The sequence below is a fragment of the Mustelus asterias genome, unplaced genomic scaffold (assembly GCF_964213995.1).
Source record: "Mustelus asterias unplaced genomic scaffold, sMusAst1.hap1.1 HAP1_SCAFFOLD_1029, whole genome shotgun sequence".
Taxonomy (NCBI): domain Eukaryota; kingdom Metazoa; phylum Chordata; class Chondrichthyes; order Carcharhiniformes; family Triakidae; genus Mustelus; species Mustelus asterias.
The window spans coordinates 57,222-80,646 of NW_027590974.1; the positions used below are offsets into that span (position 1 = coordinate 57,222).

General features: G+C 52.5%; 1 protein-coding gene across 1 annotated transcript in view; it reads left to right on the forward strand.

Moving 5' to 3' along the window:
* LOC144487775 (protein phosphatase inhibitor 2-like) overlaps positions 1-21,651 on the forward strand; it is a 77,730-nt gene extending 56,079 nt beyond the window's left edge. Inside the window, exon 5 of the mRNA XM_078205847.1 lies at positions 21,481-21,651. Within this exon, the coding sequence (XP_078061973.1) occupies positions 21,481-21,482 (2 nt within the window). The 3' untranslated portion in view covers positions 21,483-21,651. The remainder of the gene's footprint in view (positions 1-21,480) is intronic.
* Positions 21,652-23,425: the final 1,774 nt, after the last annotated feature.

Below are 23,425 nucleotides of genomic sequence, written 5' to 3' on the forward strand. Positions count from 1 at the left end.
CCCTGACCATTGGCCCCGCCCCTGACCATTGGCCCCGCCCCTGACCATTGGCCCCGCCCCTGACCATTGGCCCCGCCCCTGACCATTGGCCCCGCCCCTGACCATTGGCCCCGCCCCTGACCATTGGCCCCGCCCCTGACCATTGGCCCCGCCCCTGACCATTGGCCCCGCCCCTGACCATTGGCCCCGCCCCTGACCATTGGCCCCGCCCCTGACCATTGGCCCCGCCCCTGACCATTGGCCCCGCCCCTGACCATTGGCCCCGCCCCTGACCATTGGCCCCGCCCCTGACCATTGGCCCCGCCCCTGACCATTGGCCCCGCCCCTGACCATTGGCCCCGCCCCTGACCATTGGCCCCGCCCCTGACCATTGGCCCCGCCCCTGACCATTGGCCCCGCCCCTGACCATTGGCCCCGCCCCTGACCATTGGCCCCGCCCCTGACCATTGGCCCCGCCCCTGACCATTGGCCCCGCCCCTGACCATTGGCCCCGCCCCTGACCATTGGCCCCGCCCCTGACCATTGGCCCCGCCCCTGACCATTGGCCCCGCCCCTGACCATTGGCCCCGCCCCTGACCATTGGCCCCGCCCCTGACCATTGGCCCCGCCCCTGACCATTGGCCCCGCCCCTGACCATTGGCCCCGCCCCTGACCATTGGCCCCGCCCCTGACCATTGGCCCCGCCCCTGACCATTGGCCCCGCCCCTGACCATTGGCCCCGCCCCTGACCATTGGCCCCGCCCCTGACCATTGGCCCCGCCCCTGACCATTGGCCCCGCCCCTGACCATTGGCCCCGCCCCTGACCATTGGCCCCGCCCCTGACCATTGGCCCCGCCCCTGACCATTGGCCCCGCCCCTGACCATTGGCCCCGCCCCTGACCATTGGCCCCGCCCCTGACCATTGGCCCCGCCCCTGACCATTGGCCCCGCCCCTGACCATTGGCCCCGCCCCTGACCATTGGCCCCGCCCCTGACCATTGGCCCCGCCCCTGACCATTGGCCCCGCCCCTGACCATTGGCCCCGCCCCTGACCATTGGCCCCGCCCCTGACCATTGGCCCCGCCCCTGGACCATTGGCCCCGCCCCTGACCATTGGCCCCGCCCCTGACCATTGGCCCCGCCCCTGACCATTGGCCCCGCCCCTGACCATTGGCCCCGCCCCTGACCATTGGCCCCGCCCCTGACCATTGGCCCCGCCCCTGACCATTGGCCCCGCCCCTGACCATTGGCCCCGCCCCTGACCATTGGCCCCGCCCCTGACCATTGGCCCCGCCCCTGACCATTGGCCCCGCCCCTGACCATTGGCCCCGCCCCTGACCATTGGCCCCGCCCCTGACCATTGGCCCCGCCCCTGACCATTGGCCCCGCCCCTGACCATTGGCCCCGCCCCTGACCATTGGCCCCGCCCCTGACCATTGGCCCCCCCCCTGACCATTGGCCCCGCCCCTGACCATTGGCCCCGCCCCTGACCATTGGCCCCGCCCCTGACCATTGGCCCCTCCCCTGACCATTGGCCCCTCCCCTGACCATTGGCCCCTCCCCTGACCATTGGCCCCTCCCCTGACCATTGGCCCCTCCCCTGACCATTGGCCCCTCCCCTGACCATTGGCCCCTCCCCTGACCATTGGCCCCTCCCCTGACCATTGGCCCCTCCCCTGACCATTGGCCCCTCCCCTGACCATTGGCCCCTCCCCTGACCATTGGCCCCTCCCCTGACCATTGGCCCCTCCCCTGACCATTGGCCCCTCCCCTGACCATTGGCCCCTCCCCTGACCATCGGCCCCTCCCCTGACCATCGGCCCCTCCCCTGACCATCGGCCCCTCCCCGATTAATGCCCCCTCGAACTAACAGCCCCTTCCCCCGATCATTGGCCCCCCCTTCCCCGATTAAAGCCCCACTCCCCCCTCAATTATCAGTCCTTACCCCACCCCTCCCACTGCCTGATTAATGGCTCCTACTTCCCCTTACCCCCCCACCCACCACCCCCCCCCCCCCCAACCGATCATTAGCCCCTTCCAATGGATCTACTATTTCCAGGGCCATGTCCTTCAGTCCTCTGGGATGAAGATTATCAGGACCTGGAGATTTATCCACCTTTAATCCCATCAACTTTCCCAAAACCATTTCTCCCCTAACGCTGATTCCCTCCAGCCCCTCACTAAGACTTGTTTCCCTCAGCACCTCTGACACATTATTCATCTCGTCCTTTGTGAAGGCTGAAGCAACGTACAAATTCAATTCCTCGGCCATTTCTTGATTCCCCGTTTCTGACTCTAAGGGGCCTACGTTTATTTTGTCAATCCCTTTCTCTTTACATACCGATCGAAACTTTTACAGCCAGTTTTTATGTTCCCCGCTAGGTTACTTTCATACTCTCCTTTCCCCTCCTTAATCAATCCCTTGGCCCTCCTTTGCTGAATTTTATCTGCTCCCAATCCTCAGGCCTATTGCTTTTTCTGCCAAAACCCTCCCGCAATCCTCTCCACTCACAATTAACTACCTTGTCTCTTCCCTCGCCTGCCCCGAAGCCATCTTCCTGGAGTGCTTTGACAGATTTTCCCATATTGTGGGGAACAGGAGGAGGCCATTCAGCCCCTCGAGCCTGTTACACAGGAACAGGAGGAGGCCATTCAGCCCCTCAAGCCTGTTACACAGGAACAGGAGGAGGCCATTCAGCCCCTCGAGCCTGTTACACAGGAACAGGAGGAGGCCATTCAGCCCCTCGAGCCTGTTACACAGGAACAGGAGGAGGCCATTCAGCCCCTCGAGCCTGTTGCACAGGAACAGGAGGCCATTCAGCCCCTCAAGCCTGTTACACAGGAACAGGAGGCCATTCAGCCCCTCGAGTTTGTTACACAGGTATAGGAGGAGGCCATTCCGCCCCTCTCGAGCCCGTTACACAGGAACAGGAGGCCATTCAGCCCCTCGAGTCTATTACACAGGAACTCCTCCTGTTACACAGGTCTCCTCCTGTTCCTGTGTAACAGGCTCGAGGGGCTGAATGGCCTCCTCCTGTTCCTGTGTAACAGGCTGGAGGGGCTGAATGGCCTCCTCCTGTTCCTGTGTAACAGGCTCGAGGGGCTGAATGGCCTCCTCCTGTTCCTGTGTAACTAACTTGAGGGGCTGAATGGCCTCCTCCTGTTCCTGTGTAACAGGCTCGAGGGGCTGAATGGCCTCCTCCTGTTTCTGTGTAACAGGCTCGAGGGGCTGAATGGCCTCCTCCTGTTCCTGTGTAACAGGCACTAGAGGGGCTGAATGGCCTCCTCCAATTCCCAGGACGGAATCTTTCAGTTTGTGCGTGCAGTTGCCTCGTTCCGTTCTCCCCCCCCCTCGGCCGCTGTCCGTTCTGGGTGCCCGGTGCTGGGGGCGGGGGGGTGGTATGCCGGAGCAACCAGGCTGGAGCTGAGGCTCTGCCAGGGGGCTATTCGACTGCAGAAGGCGGCACAGCTCTTTTTTCTGGCTGGCTGCAGGTTTGGGTGGGGGGTTTGGTTGGCGTTATACAACCTCCGCTTACACTCCCAAGCCTGTGGCAATTGACGGAGGGGAGGTGTTGGCCTAGTGGTATTATCGCTAGTCTATTAATCCAGAAACTCAGCTAATGTTCTGGGGGAGCTGGGGTTCGAATCCCACCCACGGCAGATGGTGGAATCTGAATCCAATATTAAAAAAATCTGGGATTAAGAGTCTACTGATGACCCATTGTTGGAAAAACCCATCTGGTTCCCTTTAGGGAAGGAAATCTGCCGTCCTTACCCCGGTCTGGCCTACATGTGACTCCAGAGCCACAGCCAATGTGGTTGACTCTCAACTGTCCCTCCAAGGGGCGACGAGGGACGGGGAATAAATGCTGGGCCCGGCCGGCGACGCCCGTGTCCCAGAAATGAATGGGGAAAAAAAGATCCCCCGGCTGAGGGCAGATTGTCCTCAGCACCCCGGGGTGAAAGGTGAGCCAGCCGGAGAGGATATCTTGTAGTTGGCGGGAGGGGCCATCTTAGGCCGGAGCGGCGCTGGGGCCTAAGCCACGGTGCTCCCTAATCTGACTGCCCCGTAATTTCCAAGAAAATGCCTGGTTCTGATGGTGTCACTACCCCTCTGTCACTACCGCAGACCCTGGTACCCAAGCGTCGGAAGGCCTCAGGAGCTGGCTGCATTCCTTGATCGGGAGGATGGTAAAATGCTGCTGTTCGCATTAACCTGAGGTGAAAAAGCCTACAGAGAGAGAGAGAGAGAGACAGAGGCAGAGAGACACACACAGAGTGGAAGGCCCACTCAGCTCTAACAGGGCAGCCAAAGTAAGGAAGGCAAGACGGGGCATTAAAAGGCTATTTCGGATGTCCAGAAGAGTGTGCATTGCAATGATTGGGGATTGGGGGTTGAGGGAGACCCAAAATGGGCCAATAATTTACCACCAGCCAGTGTTCAAGTCACAAGTAAGGCTTACCATAAGACATAGGAGCAGAGTTAGGCCACTCGGCCCATCGAGTCTGCTCCGCCATTCAATCATGGCTGATATTTTTCCCATCCCCATTCTCCTGTCTTTTCCCCTGACCCCCTTATTAATCAAGAACCTATCTATCCCCGTCTTAAAGACACTCAATGACCCGGCCTCCACAGCCTTCTGCGGCAAAGAGTTCCGCGCATTCACCACTCTCTGGCTGAAGGAATTCCTCCTCATCTCAGTTATAAAGGAGCGTCCCTTCAGCCCGGAGTTGTACATTAACACTGCAATGAAGTTGCTGTGAAAATCCCCCGAGTGGCCACACTCCGGCGCCTGTTGGGGTAACACTGAGGGAGGATTTAGCACGGTCCAATGCACCCCTAACCAGCACGTCTTTCGGACTGTGGGAGGAAACCAGATCGCCAGTGGGGTGGCACAGTGGGTTAGCACTGCTGCCTCACAGCGCCAGGGACCCCAGTTCGATTCCCGGCTTGGGTCACTGTCTGTGTGGAGTCTGCATCTTCTCCCCCGTGTCTGCGTGGGTTTCCTCCGGGTGCTCCGGTTTCCTCCCACAGTCCAAAGATGTGCGGGTTAGGTGGATTGGCCATGCTAAAAAAAAAATTGCCCCTTAGTGTCCTGAGATGCGTAGGTTAGAGGGATTAGCGGGTAAATATGTAGGGATATGGGGGTAGGGCCTGGATGGGGTTGTGGTTGGTGCAGACTCGATGGGCCGAATGGCCTCCTTCTGTACAGTAGGGTTTCTATGATTCTATGATATTTACCCTGTTAATCCCTCTGACACTAAGGGGCAATTTAGCGTGGCCAACCCACCTAAACTGCACATCTTTGGACTGTGGGAGGAAACCGGGGCACCCGGAGGAAACCCACGCAGACACGGGGAGAGTGTACAAACTCCACATGGACAGTGACCCGAGGCTGGAATTGAACCTGGGTCCCTGGCGCTGTGAGGCAGCAGTGCTAACCCACTGTGCCATCTGAACATCGGGAACATTTTTTCTGAATCTATTTATCTCCGATAAAAGAATTTACAAATGTGTCAATGCTCATTACCAAAATAGCAAACCTTTATTGCCTCTTGTTCCAGCAGCACTATCTCCACCAGGCCTTGCAGGTTGGCAACTTGAAGATTCAATAGAATACTCAGACTCACTCAAAGATATGCAGGTTAGGTGGATTGGCCATGCTAAATTGTCCCTTAGTGTCCAAAGATGTGCAGGTTAGGTGGATTGGCCATGCTAAATTGCCCCTTAGTGTCCAAAGATATGCAGGTTAGGTGGATTGGCCATGCTAAATTGTCCCTTAGTGTCCAAAGATGTGCAGGTTAGGTGGACTGGCCATGCTAAATTGCCCCTTAGTGTCCAAAGATATGCAGGTTAGGTGGATTGGCCATGCTAAGTTGCCCCTTAGTGTCCAAAGATATGCAGGTTAGGTGGATTGGCCATGCTAAATTGCCCCTTAGTGTCCAAAGATGTGCAGGTTAGGTGGACTGGCCATGCTAAATTGCCCCTTAGTGTCCAAAGATATGCAGGTTAGGTGGATTGGCCATGCTAAATTGCCCCTTAGTGTCCAAAGATATGCAGGTTAGGTGGATTGGCCATGCTAAATTGCCCCTTAGTGTCCAAAGATGTGCAGGTTAGGTGGACTGGCCATGCTAAATTGCCCCTTAGTGTCCAAAGATATGCAGGTTAGGTGGATTGGCCATGCTAAATTGCCCCTTAGTGTTCAAAGATGTGCAGGTTAGGTGGATTGGCCATGCTAAATTGCCCCTTAGTATCCAAAGATGTGTAGGTTAGGTGGATTGGCCATGCTAAATTGCTCCTTAGTATCCAAAGATGTGTAGGTTAGGTGGACTGGCCATGCTAAATTGCCCCTTAGTATCCAAAGATGTGTAGGTTAGGTGGATTGGCCGTGCTAAATTGCCCCTTAGAGTTCAAAGATGTGTAGGTTAGGTGGATTGGACATGCTAAATTGTCCCTTAGTGTCCAAAGATGTGTAGGTTAGGTGGCTTGGCCATGCTAAATTGTCCCTTAGTGTCCAAAGATGTGTGGGTTAGGTGGATTGGCCATGCTAAATTGTCCCTTAGTGTCCAAAGATGTGTGGGTTAGGTGGATTGGCCATGCTAAATTGTCCCTTAGTGTCCAAAGATGTGTGGGTTAGGTGGATTGGCCATGCTAAATTGTCCCTTAGTGTCCAAAGTTGTGCGGGTTAGGTGGATTGGCCATGCTAAATTGTCCCTTAGTGTCCAAAGATGTGTAGGTTAGGTGGACTGGCCATGCTAAATTGCCCCTTAGTGTCCAAAGATGTGCAGGTTAGGTGGATTGGCCATGCTAAATTGCTCCTTAGTATCCAAAGATGTGTAGGTTAGGTGGACTGGCCATGCTAAATTGCCCCTTAGTATCCAAAGATGTGTAGGTTAGGGGGATTGGCCGTGCTAAATTGCCCCTTAGTATCCAAAGATGTGTAGGTTAGGGGGATTGGCCATGCTAAATTGCCCCTTAGTATCCAAAGATGTGCAGGTTAGGTGGATTGGCCATGCTAAATTGTCCCTTAGTGTCCAAAGATGTGTAGGTTAGGTGGATTGGCCGTGCTAAATTGCCCCTTAGTGTCAGGTCAAGATGGCGCCCGGGGAGAGGTGATTTCTTGCAAGCTGTACCCAACATACCTTCCAATTCTATCTTTTACTCTCGCTCTATGCTTCTAAAACTTTATTCTAACTCTTTTAAACTCTCTAACACTGTTTTAATGCAATTTCCTACACCCTAGCAACACTACATTCTGCACTCTCTTATTTCCTTCTCTATGAACGGTATGCTTTGTCTGTATAGCGCGCAAGAAACAATACTTTTCACTGTATCCCAATACATGTGACAATAATAAATCAAATCAAAGGGAGATTAGCAGGGTAAATATGTGGGGTTACGGGGATAGCACCTGGGTGGGATTGCTGTTGGTGCAGACTCGATGGGCCAAATGGCCTCCTTCTGCACTGTAGGAATTCTATGATTCACCCAGAGGAAACCCACGCAGACACGGGGAGAACGTGCAGACTCTGCAGAGACAGTGACCCGAGCTGGGAATCGAACCCGGGTCCCTGGCGCTGTGAGGCAGCAGCGCTAACCCACAGTGCCGCCCCATATTCAACAATCAACTTACTTGACAGGCGACCGCCCCCACCCCTCCTTCTCTGGCTATCATTCATAGAATCCCTCCAGTGCAGAAGGAGGCCATTTGGCCCATCGAGTCTCTGTCAGAGCATCTCATCCAGGCCCTCCCTACTAGCACCTTACTCGACCGAAGACAGTCGTAAGTAATTTTGCCTCCAGCCCCTCACGCAGGCGTGCAGCTCACCCCGACTCCCACCATCGGCCCCTCTGCAGCAGGCAAGGCGATGGCCTAGTGGTATCATCGCTAGACTATTCATCCAGAAACTCAGCTCACGTTCTGGGGGACGCGGGGTTCGAATCCCCGCCACGGCAGATGTTGGACTTTGAATTCAATACAAAAAAAATATCTGGAATTAAGAATCTACTGATGACCCATTGTCGGAAAAACCCATCTGGTTCCTTTAGGGAAGGAAATCTGCCGTCCTTACCCCGGTCTGGCCTACATGTGACTCCAGAGCCACAGCAATGTGGTTGACTCTCAACTGCCCTCCAAGGGCAACTAGGGATGGGCAATAAATGCTGGGCCCAGCCGGCGACGCCCATGTCCCATGAATATGAGTAAAAGAGACACGCCTGTTCACATACCTCCTTGACAGCGTGGGCCGCTTGTTTGTGGCCAGTCAGTCTGTGAATCGAATCTATCTGCAAGTATGTGTAAGAATGTGTCTGCTGTGAATCGGAATCATAGAACCCCTACAGTACAGAAAGAGGCCATTCGGCCCATCGAGTCTGCACCGACCACAATCCCACCCAGGCCCTACCCCCATATCCCTACATATTTTACCCACTAATCCCTCTACGCATCCCAGGACACTAAGGGGCAAGTTTAGCACGGCCAATCAACCTAACCCGCACATCTTTGGACTGTGGGAGGAAACCGGAGCACCCGGAGGAAACCCACAAAATAATGAGGAGTAGCTCGGTGCGTTAGAGGGGGAAAGCAGGAGGCGGAAGAACTCCACGGCTCGAAGGCAAAATGCTGGAAAACCTCAGCAGGCCTGACAGCGTCTGCGGAGCGGGAATTCGAGCCAATGCTTTGGGTCTGGACGACCCTTCGTCAGAGCTAAAGAGAAGGAAAATCGGACAAGATTTATCCGAGGTAAGTAGTCTCACAGCACCAGGTTAAAGTCTAAACAGGGTTTATTTGGTAGCACGAGCTTTCGGAGCGCTGCTCCTTCATCAGGTGATGAAGGGGCAGCGCTCCGAAAGCTCGTGCTACCAAGTAAACCTGTTGGACTTTAACCTGGTGCTGTGAGACTACTTACTGTGCCCACCCCAGTCCAACGCCGGCAACTCCACATCAAGGTTTATACTAGTGAGGCTGTAACTGATCGGACTGGCATTGATAAAGGGAATATAAATGGTAAAGGCTAGAAGTGGTGCTAATAGCGTCCACTAAGAGATCGGAAGGTGCAGAATGTCCACTCCTCCTGACACCTCGCCCTCCTGGCAGATGGAGTACAATGTTGGTAAATGTGAGGTCATCCATTCTGGTCGGAGTAACAGCAAAATGGACTATTATTTAAATGGTAAAAAATTGCAGCATGCTGCTGTGCAGAGGGACCTGGGTGTCCTTGTGCAGGAATCTCAAGGAGTTGGCTTGCAGGTGCAGCAGGTAATTAAGGCGGCAAATGGAATTTTGTCCTTCATTGCTAGAGGGATGGAGTTTAAAAACAGCGAGGCTATGTTGCAGCTGTATAAGGTGCTGGTGAGGCCACACCTGGAGTACTGTGTGCAGTTTTGGTCTCCTTACTTGAGAAAGGATATACTGGCACTGGAGGGGGTGCAGAGGAGATTCACGAGGTTGATTCCGGAGTTGAGAGGGTTGGCTTATGAGGAGAGACTGAGTAGACTGGGGTTATACTCATTGGAATTCAGAAGAATGAGGGGAGATCTTATAGAAACATAGAAGATTATGAAGGGAATAGATAAGATAGAAGCAGGGAGGTTGTTTCCACTGGCGGGTGAAACTAGAACTAGGGGGCATAGCCTCAAAATAAGGGGGAGCAGATTTAGGACCGAGTTGAGGAGGACCTTCTTCATACAAAGGGTTGTGAATCTGTGGAATTCCCTGCCCAGTGAGGCTCCCTCATTGAATGTTTTTGAGGCAAGGATAGATAGATTTTTGAACAGTAAAGGAATGAAGGGTTATGGTGAGCGGGCGGGTAAGTGGAGCTGAGTCCACGAGAAGATCAGCCATGATCTTATTGAAGGTTGGAGGGGCCAGATGTCCCACTCCTGCTCCTAGTTCTTATGTCCTCCTGCCCACTGCACCTTCCCACGCAATCGTAGAAGGTGCAACACCTTGCCTCCTCCCTGCTCACCGTCCCAGGGCCCAAACACCCTTCTCAGGTGAAGCAGCGCTTCACAGATACACCCTTCTCCGATCTGGTGCATTGCATTCACTGCTCCCACTGCTCTACGTCAGAGAGGCCAAACGCAGATTGGGGTTGACCCCTTTGCCGAACACCTTCGGTCCGTCCGTAAGCCGGACTCTGGCCTTCCTGTCGCTTGCCATTTCAATCCACCACCCGGCTCCCTTGTCCGCCTATCCGTTTTTTGACCTTTGTTCCAGCGAACCCCAACGCAAACTGGAGGGGAACAGCATCTCATCCTCCGAGTGGGCACTTCACAACCTTCCGGACTGAACACTGAGTTCAACAACTTCAGAGCGCGAACTCTCTCCTCCACCTTCGCCCCATTCCCATTTATTTTATTTGTTTCTCTTCTTATTCATCGATTTTTATCACTTTACGTGCTCATTTTTATTTTTCCCACTTCTAAAATCTCGCTTTCCATCTTGTCCCCCCCCACACCCACCAACCTTGCTGGGGCCCATTCCTGCACCCGACATCTTTGTTCGGCCTTTCACACATTCCGATCACTCAGCGGACGCTATCAGCACCATTCCTAGCCTTTATCTATTTCTCTAAGCCAGTCCTACCAATTACAGCCGCCCCCCCCTCGCCCTCGCTAGTATAAATCTTGTCCGATTTTCCTTCTCTGACGAAGGGTCATCCAGACTCGAAACATTGGCTCGATTCTCTCTCTCCACAGAGGCCGTCAGACCTGCTGAGATTTTTCGAGCATCTGCTTCATAATCCAGAGTTTCCCCTGATTAGATTTGATCTATTATTGTCACATGTATTGGGATACAGTGAAAAGTATTGTTTCTTGCGCACTATACAGACAAAGCATACCATTCATAGAGTACATAGGGGAGAAGGATTTGATTTATTATTGTCACATGTATTGGGATACAGTGAAAAGTATTGTTTCTTGCGCACTATACAGACAAAGCATACCGTTCATAGAGTACATAGGGGAGAAGGATTTGATTTATTATTGTCACATGTATTGGGATACAGTGAAAAGTATTGTTTCTTGCGCGCTATACAGACAAAGCATACCATTCATAGAGTACATAGGGGAGAAGGATTTGATTTATTATTGTCACATGTATTGGGATAGAGTGAAAAGTATTGTTTCTTGCGCGCTATACAGACAAAGCATACCGTTCATAGAGTACATAGGGGAGAAGGATTTGATTTATTATTGTCACATGTATTGGGATACAGTATTGTTTCTTGCATGCTATACAGACAAAGCATACCGTTCATAGAGAAGGAAAGGAGAGAGTGCAGGATGTAGTGTTACAGTCATAACTCGGGTGTAGAGAAAGATCAACTTAATGCGAGGTCGGTCCATTCAAAAGTCTGACGGCAGCAGGGAAGAAGCTGTTCTTGAGTCGGTTGGTGCGTGGCCTCAGACTTTTGTATCTTTTTCCCGACAGAAGAAGGTGGAAGAGAGAATGTCCGGGGTGCGTGGGGTCCTTGATTATGCAGGCTGCTTTTCCCCGAGGCAGCGGGTAGTGGAGACAGAGCGACAAAGGAGATAAAGGGGCGGCACGGTAGCACAGTGGTTAGCACTGCTGCTTCACAGCTCCAGGGTCCTGGGTTCGATTCCCGGCTCGGGTCACTGTCTGTGTGGAGTATGCACATTCTCCTCGTGTCTGCGTGGGTTTCCTCCGGGTGCTCCGGTTTCCTCCCACAGTCCAAAGATGTGCGGGTTAGGTTGATTGGCCAGGTTAAAAAAAAAAAATTGCCCCTTAGAGTCCTGGGATGTGTAGGTTAGAGGGATTAGCAGGTAAAATATGTGGGGATAGGGCCTGGGTGGGATAGTGGTCGGTGCAGACTCGATGGGCCGAATGGCCTCCTTCTGCACTGTAGGGTTTCTATGATTCTATGAGACAGACGGTGGGGGAATTTACGACCTCTGTCATCCCGAAACTGTAAAAACCCGCCCGAGGTCGACAGACCTTTCCATGAGCCACCCCCTCCCGCCCCCCCCCCCCCCCCCTCGCCCGCTCCGATTCCCGTAGCTGGGAGGAAAATGGGAAAATTTCAGCCAGAGTTGAAGATGCCACCCAAAGATAGGCTTCAAGCTGAGAGTGCAAGTGAGAGCCAGGCTGGCCATGGAGGGAAAGTGAGGAAAGGAAATTCAAGAGGCAAAGTGAGAGTGTCAGGAGAGACTGGCAGCGAACATAAAGGGAGGGGGGGGAGGGGTCCAAAAGCCTTCCATAGGTGGAATAATAGTAAAAGGTGGAATGGTGCTCATAATGGACCAAAAAAAGGGACATGGTTGGGGTAAAAGAAATGAAGACTTTGGAGTTGTCTTCACTAAGGAAGAGGCTTTGGCGAGAGATGATATACTGGATGGGTGAAGCATTGAGAAAGTGGATGTACTCAAAAGGTTGGCATTGTTAAGTCACAAGGAGTAGATGGGAAATCTTCACGGATGTTGAGGGGAGTAAGTGTGGAAATTACCAAGGTCCTGGCAATATTCTTCTCATCCTTCTTAAACCCTGAGGTCTGTGGAATGGCAAATGTTGCCCCCTTATGGAATCAGAGAATCCTACAGTGCAGAAGGAGGCCATTTGGCCCATCGAGCATCTACTGACCACAATCCCACCCAGCTCTTATTTCCCGTAGCCCCACGTATTTACCCTGCTAGTCCCCCTGACATGAAGGGGCAATTTAGCATGGCCAATTCACCTAGCCTACACATCTTTGGACACTAAGGGGCAATTTAGCATGGCCAATCCACTCAACCTGCACATCTTTGGACACTAAGGGGCAACTTAGCATGGCCAATTCACCTAGCCTACACATCTTTGGTCACTAAGGGGCAATTTAGCATGGCCAATCCACCTAAACTACACATTTGTGGACACTAAGGGGCAATTTAGCACGGCCAATCCACCTAACCTGCGCATCTTTGGACACTAAGGGGCAATTTAGCATGGCCAATCCACCTAACCTGCACATCTTTGGACACTAAGGGGCAATTTAGCATGGCCAATCCACCTAACCTGCACATCTTTGGACACTAAGGGGCAATTTAGCATGGCCAATCCACCTAACCTGCACATCTTTGGACACTAAGGGGCAATTTAGCATGGCCAATCCCCCTAACCTGCACATCTTTGGGGCACTAAGGGAGAATTTAGCATGGCCAATCCACCTAACCCGCACATCTTTGGGCACTAAGCGGCAATTTAGCATGGCCAATCCCCCTAACTTACAAATCTTTGGACACTAAGGGGCAATTTAGCATGGCCAATCCCCCAACCCTCACATCTTTGGAGTGTGGGAGGAAACCGGAGCACCCGGAGGAAACCCACGCTGTCATGGGGGGGAGAACGTGCAGACTCCGCACAGACAGTGACCCGAGAACGGAATCGAACCCGGGTCCCTGCCGCTGTGAGGCAGCAGTGCTAACCACTGTGCCACCGTGCCATCCTCAAAACCCGCTGATGGTAGTGTGCCTCCCCCTCTTCTGTCCCAGTTTGTGCTGGCGCAGTGTGCCAGGGGACGCCCCCATTTCTCTGCACACCCACGGGGGGCACACAGGGCCTGGCTTTAACGTCTCACCCAGAAGGTGGCAGTGCCGCACTCCCTCAGGACCGCACGATCTGAGGTGTGTCGGCCCGAATGTTGCGCTTGGGGCCTCTGGAGTTGGACTCCGAAGCCACAGCCTCAGTGGCGAGTGGGTCAGTCTTTGGAAACGGCACCGATACTCTGTGAGATCTTAGATCACGGTTACGTTCGAGTCTTGGATTCTGCTGAAGAGTTGAAAGTGTATCAGATCTGTGATGTGATTTCTTGTTTGAAACTCTGTGCGTAAAATGGTTAACCACTTCAATCCTTTCAATAAAAATGTGGCTTCGTTCATTTCCAAACTGCAAGTGACATTAACAGTTGGGATTGATTTTGCAACCGTCGCCCCCCCACAGAGCCCCAATATCCCCTCCTCACTGCCCGCCCCACCCTCAGATAGATCTATCATGTTTCCCCCATGAGTCAAAGGTACATAGCGGGGAAAAAAATACTTGATTCCCCCTTGCCCACCAAGCCCTCTACGTAGCAACCAAGCTCACAACGTGTTTGAAGGTTTAATCTATTCTTGTTTTATTCATCCGTGGGACACGGGCGTTGCTGGCTGGGTCCAGCATTTATTGCCCATCCCTAGTTTCCCCTTGAGAAGGTGGTGGTGAGCCACCATCTTGAATCACTGCAGTCTGCCTGTGACCCACAATGCCGAGAGGGAGGGAATTCCAGCATTTTGACCCCAGCGAAGGAACGGCCGATTATATTTCCAAGTCGGGATGGTGGAGTGGCTCGGAGGGGAACCTCCAGGTGGGGGTGTTCCCCAGGTATCTGCTGCCTTTGTCCTTCTAGATGGAAGAGGTAGTGGGATTGGAAGGCGCTGTCTAAGGAGCCTTGGTGAGCCGCTGCAGTGCATCTTGTAGATGGTACACACGGCTGCTACTGAGCGTCGGTGGTGGAGGGAGTGGGTGTTTGTGGATGGGGGGCCAATCAAGCGGGGGCTGCTTTGTCCTGGATGGTGTCGAGCTTCTTGAGTGTTGTTGGAGCCGCTCCATCCAGGCAAGTGGGGAGTATTCCATCACACACTTCCTTAATGTCACAAGTAGGTCACATTAATGTCACAAGTCGGCTCACATCAACATAGAGAGGGTGGGACAAAAATCTTAAGTTCTATTCATTAGAGTCACAAGAAAGCTTACATTAACACTGCAATGAAGTTACTGTGAAAATCCCCCTAGTCGCCACACTCCGGCGCCTGTCCGGGTAACACTGAGGGAGAATTTAGTACCTAACCATAGAAATCATAGAAACCCTACAGTACAGAAAGAGGCCATTCGGCCCATCGAGTCTGCACCGACCACAATCCCACCCAGGCCCTACACCCATATCCCTCCATATTTTACCCACTAATCCCTCTAATCTACGCATCCCAGGACACTAAAGGGCAATTTTAGCATGGCCAATCAACCTAACCCGCACATCTTTGGACTGTGGGAGGAAACCGGAGTACCCGGAGGAAACCCACGCAGACACGAGGAGAATGTGCAAACTCCACACAGACAGTGACCCGAGCCGGGAATCGAACCCAGGACCCTGGAGCTGTGAAGCAGCAGTGCTAACCCACTGTGCTACCGTGCTGCCCACAGCTTCGTGCCTTTCTTTGAATTTCTTGGGAACTTTGAGGGGGTTGGGGTTGGGGTTGGGGGGGGGGGGGCTGGAATTCCCCACCGCTTTATCCATGGCAACCAGCCAATCAGAGTGAACTTGCCTTTGTTCCTTGGCACGTGAATTGTTTGAAATTTGGTATTCTGGCAATTGTCCTGATGAGTGCCAGGTAAAAAACTTCCACAACCTGTCTCATTTTGTAGCTCATTATTTAACTCATTTAACGTGGGGAGGCCTAGTGGTATTATCGCTCGACTATTAATCCAGAAACTCAGCTAATGTTCTGGGGGACCCGGGTTCGAATCCCCGCCACGGCAGATGGTGGAATTTGAATTCAATAAAAAATATCTGGGATTAAGAATCTACTGATGACCCATTGTCGGAAAAACCCATCTGGTTCCCTTTCGGGAAGGAAATCTGCCGTCCTTGCCCCGGTCTGGCCTACATGTGACTCCAGAGCCACAGCCAATGTGGTTGACTCTCAACTGTCCCTCCAAGGGGCAACTAGGGATGGGCAATAAATGCTGGGCCCAGCCAGGGACGCCCCGTGTCCCAATAAAAAGAGTAACCGCACACAACCTGAATCTTTCCGAGGCTTGACTGACACCCCTTATCGAAGGAGGCATTTCTCACCTCCCCTTGGCCCCAGGGAGGAATGCAATGTTCTGCATTTATGTAGCGCCTATTGCTGTCCCGAGGTGTTTCCCGGAGTGACAAACCAACCTTTGCCACCGAGGCACACGTGGAGATACGGAGACGAGCGAACCATTGCTTGAACGAATGGGGGTGTGCTTTAAGGAGCGTCTTAAAGGAGCAGAGAGGTTTAAGGAGAGAATTCCAGAGTTTAGGCTCCCCCCCCTCCCCCCCCCCACCCCTCCCCCACCCCTCCCCAAGGCAGTTGAAGGCACGGTCGCCAGTGGCGGAGCGATGGGAATTGGGGGGATGCTCAAGAGGCTGGAATCGGAGGAGCGCAGAGATCTCGGAGGGTTGTGGGGGCTGGAGAAGGTTACAGAGATAGGGAGGGTTGTAGGGGCTGGTGGAGGTGACAGAGATAGGGAGAGGTGTGGGGGGCTGGAGGAGATAGGGAGGGAGTGTAGGGGCTGGAGGAGGTTACAGAGATAGAGAGGGGGTGTTGGGGCTGGAGGAGGTTACAAAGATAAGGAGGGGGTGTAGGGGCTGGTGGAGGTGACAGAGATAGGGAGGGGTGTAGGGGCTGGTGGAGGTGACAGAGATAGGGAAGGGTGTAGGGGCTGGAGGAGATTACAGAGATAGGGAGGGTTGTGGAGGCTGGAGGAGGTGACGGAGATAGGGAGGGGTGTGGGGGGCTGGAGGAGGTTACAGAGATAGGGAGGGGTGTAGGGGGCTGGAGGAGGTTCCAGAGATAGGGAGGGGTGTGGGGGGCTGGAGGAGGTTACAGAGATAGGGAGGGGGTGTAGGGGGCTGGAGGAGGTTACAGAGATAGGGAGGGGTGTGGGGGGCTGGAGGAGGTTACAGAGATAGGGAGAGGTGTAGGGGCTGGAGGAGGTGACGGAGATAGGGAGGGGTGTAGGGAGCTGGAGGAGGTTACAGAGATAGGGAGGGGTGTAGGGGCTGGAGGAGGTGACGGAGATAGGGAGGGGTGTGGGGGGCTGGAGGAGGTTACAGAGATAGGGAGAGGTGTAGGGGCTGGAGGAGGTTACAGAGATAGGGAGGGGTGTAGGGGCTGGTGGAGGTGACAGAGATAGGGAGGGGTGTGGGGGGCTGGAGGAGATAGGGAGGGAGTGTAGGGGCTTGAGGAGGTTACAGAGATAGGGAGGGATGTAGGGGGCTGGAGGAGGTTACAGAGATAGGGAGGGGTGTAGGGAGCTGGAGGAGGTTACAGAGATAGGGAGGGGTGTGGGGGGCTGGAGGAGGTGACGGAGATAGGGAGGGGTGTGGGGGCTGGAGGTGGTTACAGAGATAGGGAGAGGTGTAGGGGACAGGTGGAGGTTACAGAGATAGGGAGGGGTGTAGGGGGCTGGAGGAGGTTACAGAGATAGGGAGGGGTGTAGGGGACTGGAGGAGGTTACAGAGATAGGGAGGGGGTGAAGGGGCTGGAGGAGGTTACAGAGATAGGGAGGGTTGTAGGGGCTGGAGGAGGTTACAGAGATAGGGAGGGGTGTGGGGGGCTGGAGGAGGTGACGGAGATAGGGAGGGGTGTGGGAGCTGGAGGAGGTTATAGAGATAGGTAGGGGTGTGGGGGGCTGGAGGAGGTGACGGAGATAGGGAGGGGTGTGGGGGGCTGGAGGAGGTTACAGAGATAGGGAGGGGTGTAGGGAGCTGGAGAAGGTTACAGAGATAGGGAGGGATGTGGGGGGCTGGAGGAGGTGACGGAGATAGGGAGGGGTGTGGGGGCTGGAGGAGGTTATAGAGATAGGTAGGGTTGTGGGGGCTGGAGGGGGTTACAGAGATAGGGAGAGGTGTGGGGGGCTGGAGGAGGTTATAGTGATAGGGAGGGGTGTGGGGGCTGGAGGAGGTTATAGAGATAGGGAGGGGTGTGGGGGGCTGGAGGAGGTGACGGAGATAGGGAGGGGTGTGGGGGGCTGGAGGAGGTGACGGAGATAGGGAGGGGTGTGGGGGCTGGAGGGGGTTATAGAGATAGGGAGGGGTGTGGGGGCTGGAGGGGGTTATAGAGATAGGGAGGGGTGTGGGGGACTGGAGGAGGTTACAGAGATAGGGAGGGGGTGAAGGGGCTGGAGGAGGTTACAGAGATAGGGAGGGGGTGTAGGGGGCTGGAGGAGGTTACAGAGATAGGGAGGGGTGTGGGGGGCTGGAGGAGGTGACGGAGATAGGGAGGGGTTTCAGGGCTGGAGGAGGCGATGGAGATAGGGAGGGGTGTGGGGCCTGGAGGAGGTTATAGAGATAGGGAGGGGTGTGGGGGGCTGGAGGAGGTGACGGAGATAGGGAGGGGTTTCAGGGCTGGAGGAGGCGATGGAGATAGGGAGGGGTGTGGGGGCTGGAGGAGGTTACAGAGATAGGGAGGGGGTGAAGGGGCTGGAGAAGGTTACAGAGATAGGGAGGGTTGTAGGGGCTGGAGGAGGTTACAGAGATAGGGAGGGAGTGCAGTGGCTCGAGGAGGTTACAGAGATAGGGAGGGGTGTGGGGGCTGGAGGAGGTTATAGAGATAGGTAGGGTTGTGGGGGCTGGAGGAGGTGACGGAGATAGGAGGTGACTGAGGTGGCAGAGAGATCAGAAAACCATAACAATAGGAGAAGCTTGTTTGAGAGATAATCCTCTTGGATATCCCGCCATTTCTCTCACTCTTGGGGCCACCTGCTGGGAATATTTATCTCAAATCCATCTGAAACTCTGAGCACAGTCTCTTGGGGAGGGACCTTTACCTGTGTTTATTAACTTGGCACCATGTCTTCAATCTCCACTCTCGATCCCCTCCCTCTCACAACCTGAGCTCGGAATTCACCTCCCCGCTGACCTTCCTCCGAATTCTCGCTCAGTCTCAGGCTGCTAGGCCCAGGCTTTTCTGTTGCTCTTTGGAAAAAACCTCAGGCTTGCTTAAGAATTCCTGCCGCCTGTTTTACTCTGGGAGATGGCGAGCCTTTCTGCGTTGAAATTACTCGTTCCCGCTTCATTCCAAAGACGGAGCTTGAAGGGAAACAAGTGACAACATCTCGACAACAACCAGTGCATCAAAGTTCAGCCTGTCCACCTCCGAACCTGTCCTTACCTCGCAACAGGACCTACATGTCCCGTTAGCAAGCTTTACTTAATCGTAGAATCCCCACAGTGCAGGAGGAGGCCATTCGGCCCATCGAATCTGCACCGACCACAGTCCCACCAAGGCCCTATCCCCATAACCCCATGCATTTATCCTAGCTAGTCCCCCCTGACACGAAGGGGCAATTGAGCACGGCCAATCCACCTAACCCGCACATCTTTGGACAATTTAGCATGGCCAATCCACCTAACCCGCACATCTTTGGACACTAAGGGGCAATTTAGCATGGCCAATCCACCTAACCCGCACATCTTTGGACACTAAGGGGCAATTTAGCATGGCCAATCCACCTAACCCGCACATCTTTGGACACTAAGGGGCAATTTAGCATGGCCAATCCACCTAACCTGCACATCTTTGGACACTAAGGGGCAATTTAGCATGGCCAATCCACCTAACCTGCACATCTTTGGACACTAAGGGGCAATTTGGCATGGCCAATCCACCTAACCTGCACATCTTTGGACACTAAGGGGCAATTTGGCATGGCTAATCCACCTAACCTGCACATCTTTGGACACTAAGGGGCAATTTAGCATGGCCAATCCACCTAACCTACACATCTTTGGACACTAAGGGGCAATTTAGCATGGCCAATCCACCTAACCTGCACATCTTTGGACACTAAGGGGCAATTTAGCATGGCCAATCCACTTAACCTGCACATCTTTGGACACTAAGGGGCAATTTGGCATGGCCAATCCACCTAACCTGCACATCTTTGGACACTAAGGGGCAATTTGGCATGGCTAATCCACCTAACCTGCACATCTTTGGACACTAAGGGGCAATTTAGCATGGCCAATCCACCTAACCTGCACATCTTTGGACACTAAGGGGCAATTTAGCATGGCCAATCCACCTAACCTGCACATCTTTGGACACTAAGGGGCAATTTAGCATGGCCAATCCACCTAACCTGCACATCTTTGGACACTAAGGGGCAATTTGGCATGGCTAATCCACCTAACCTGCACATCTTTGGACACTAAGGGGCAATTTGGCATGGCTAATCCACCTAACCTGCACATCTTTGGACACTAAGGGGCAATTTGGCATGGCTAATCCACCTAACCTGCACATCTTTGGACACTAAGGGGCAATTTAGCATGGCCAATCCACCTAACCTACACATCTTTGGACACTAAGGGGCAATTTAGCATGGCCAATCCACCTAACCTGCACATCTTTGGACACTAAGGGGCAATTTAGCATAGCCAATCCACCTAACCCGCACATCTTTGGACACGAAGGGGCAATTTAGCATGGCCAATCCACCTAACCTGCACATCTTTGGACATGAAGGGACAATTTAGCATGGCCAATCCACCTAACCCGCACATCTTTGGACACGAAGGGACAATTTAGCATGGCCAATCCACCTAACCTGCACATCTTTGGACACTAAGGGGCAATTTCCAGAGGGCGTGTATTGGAACAGGGGATGAATCGATGGGGATAGGCGAGTGGGAGAAGCTGAGAATGTGAGGCTAAATTAGAACCAGCAACAATGCATTAATCCACACCACCCCCTCCCCCCGCCAATCCTGTAAATCATAGAAGAATCATAGAACACTGACAGTGCAGAAAGGAGGCCATTCGGCCCATCGAGTCTGCACTGACAACAGTCCCACCCGGTCCCTAGCCCCTTAACTCCACATATTTACCCTGCCAGCCTTCTCTAAGTGACAATTTAACACGGCCAATCCACCTAATCTCCACATCTTTGGACACCAAGGGGCAATTTAGCACGGCCAATCCACCTAACCTGCACATCTTTGGACACTAAGGGGCAATTTAGCATGGCCAATCCACCTAACCTGCACATCTTTGGACACTAAGGGGCAATTTAGCATGGCCAATCCACCTAATCTCCACATCTTTGGACACCAAGGGGCAATTTAGCATGGCCAATCCACGTAACCCGCACATCTTTGGACACTAAGGGGCAATTTAGCATGGCCAATCCACCTAACCTGTACATCTTTGGACACTAATGGGCAATTTAGCATGGCCAATCCACCTAACCTGCACATCTTTGGACACTAAGGGGCAATTTAGCATGGCCAATCCACCTAACCTGTACATCTTTGGACACTAATGGGCAATTTAGCATGGCCAATCCACCTAACCTGCACATCTTTGGACTGTGGGTGGAAACTAGAGCACCCGGAGGAAACCCACGCAGACACGGGGAGAATGTGCAAACTCCACACAGACAGTGACCCGCAGCTGGAATTGAACCCAGCTCCCTGCCGAATGCCCACCACCCCCGGGGGAGAGGTATTTGCCCTCTGGGGATCACCCATGCGAAAGGACCTGCCGTCTTGGCGTCCTTGCCGACAAGACGTAGGGTCCACGCTTTGCCACGTCCTCACGCAGTCTGTCGGAATCAACCAACTGTGCGGAAGTCACTTTGCTTTGCAATGAATTTGCCCTGAATGGGGCAATCTGGCTACCTGTGCCCCAAGGGGCCGTGGGTAAAGGAATGGTTTATGTACACGGCTCCACTTAATCACAGATCTGATTTGCTTTCTCTCTTCCGCAGAATGCTCCCAAGATCCCAGCCAGCGGACGGGAGGCTGCAGTTGCTAGCCTGGTCAGCCTGGCAGCCCAAAGGGGACTTGCAACTACACAGAGTAACCTGTTGCCTGGACTGTTTGATTTCTGTTGAGACACTGCCTCCCATAGTCCCTTGCGTGGTCTCCCATTGGCTGCTTGAGCGGATTGACATTTATACACTTATTTTTGAATGTTGTAAATACTGCGAGTTTCTGGCATGCGGCGATTTGTCCATGATCATTGCAGCTTAATAAATTTCAGTAACATAGTCGAGAGGGCCACGCCTGAAGCCTCCTTCGTAGGCCCAAGATTAATCGGAGTAGACTCAGGCTGACATTTAGCTTGACTGGAGCTAACGGGTACCTCACAGATCACGAATAGGTCACTAATGGATCACTAATAGAGACACATGATCACTAATAGAGACACATGACCACGAATAGAGTCACATGATCACTAACCGAGACACATGATCACTAACCGAGACACATGATCACTAATAGAGATACATGATCACCAATAGAGATATATGATCCCTAATAGAGACACGTGATCACGAATAGAGACACACGATCACTAATAGAGACACATGATCACTAATAGAGACACATGATCACTAATAGAGATACGTGATCACTAATCGAGACACATAATCACTAATAGAGACACGTGATCACTAATAGAGACACATGATCACTAATAGAGATACATGATCACTAATAGAGACACATGATCACTAATAGAGATACATGATCACTAATCGAGACACATGATCACTAATAGAGTCACATGATCACTGATAGAGACACATGATCACTAATAGAGTCACATGATCACTGATAGAGACACATGATCACTAATAGAGTTACATGTTCCCTAATAGAGACACATGATCACTAATAGAGACACATGATCACTAATAGAGTCACATGATCACTGATAGAGACACATGATCACTAATAGAGTCACATGATCACTGATAGAGACACATGATCACTAATAGAGTTACATGTTCCCTAATAGAGACACATGATCACTAATAGAGTCACATGATCACTAATAGAGATACATGATAACTAATAGAGACACATGATCACTTATAGAGACACACAATCACTAATAGAGACACATGATCACTAATAGAGACACATGATCACTAATAGAGACACATGATCACTGATAGAGACACATGATCACTAATAGAGTTACATGATCACTAATAGAGTCACATGTTCCCTAATAGAGACACATGATCAGTAATAGAGTCACATGATCACTGATAGAGACACATGATCACTAATAGAGTTACATGTTCCCTAATAGAGACACATGATCACTAATAGAGTCACATGATCACTAATAGAGACACATGATCACTAATAGAGTCACATGATCACTGATAGAGACACATGATCACTAATAGAGTCACATGATCACTGATAGAGACACATGATCACTAATAGAGTTACATGTTCCCTAATAGAGTCACATGATCACTAATAGAGTCACATGATCACTGATAGAGACACATGATCACTAATAGACTCACATGATCACTAATAGAGACACATGATCACTAATAGAGACACATGATCACTGATAGAGACACATGATCACTAATAGAGACACATGATCACTAATAGAGACACATGATCACTGATAGAGACACATGATCACTAATAGAGACACATGATCACTAATAGAGACACATGATCACCAATAGAGACACATGGTCACTAATAGAGACATATGATCACTAATAGAGACACATGATCACTAATAGAGACACATGATCACTGATAGAGACACATGATCACTAATAGAGACACATGATCACTAATAGAGACACATGATCACTAATAGAGTCACATGATCACTAATAGAGACACATGATCACTAATAGAGTCACATGATCACTAATAGAGACACAT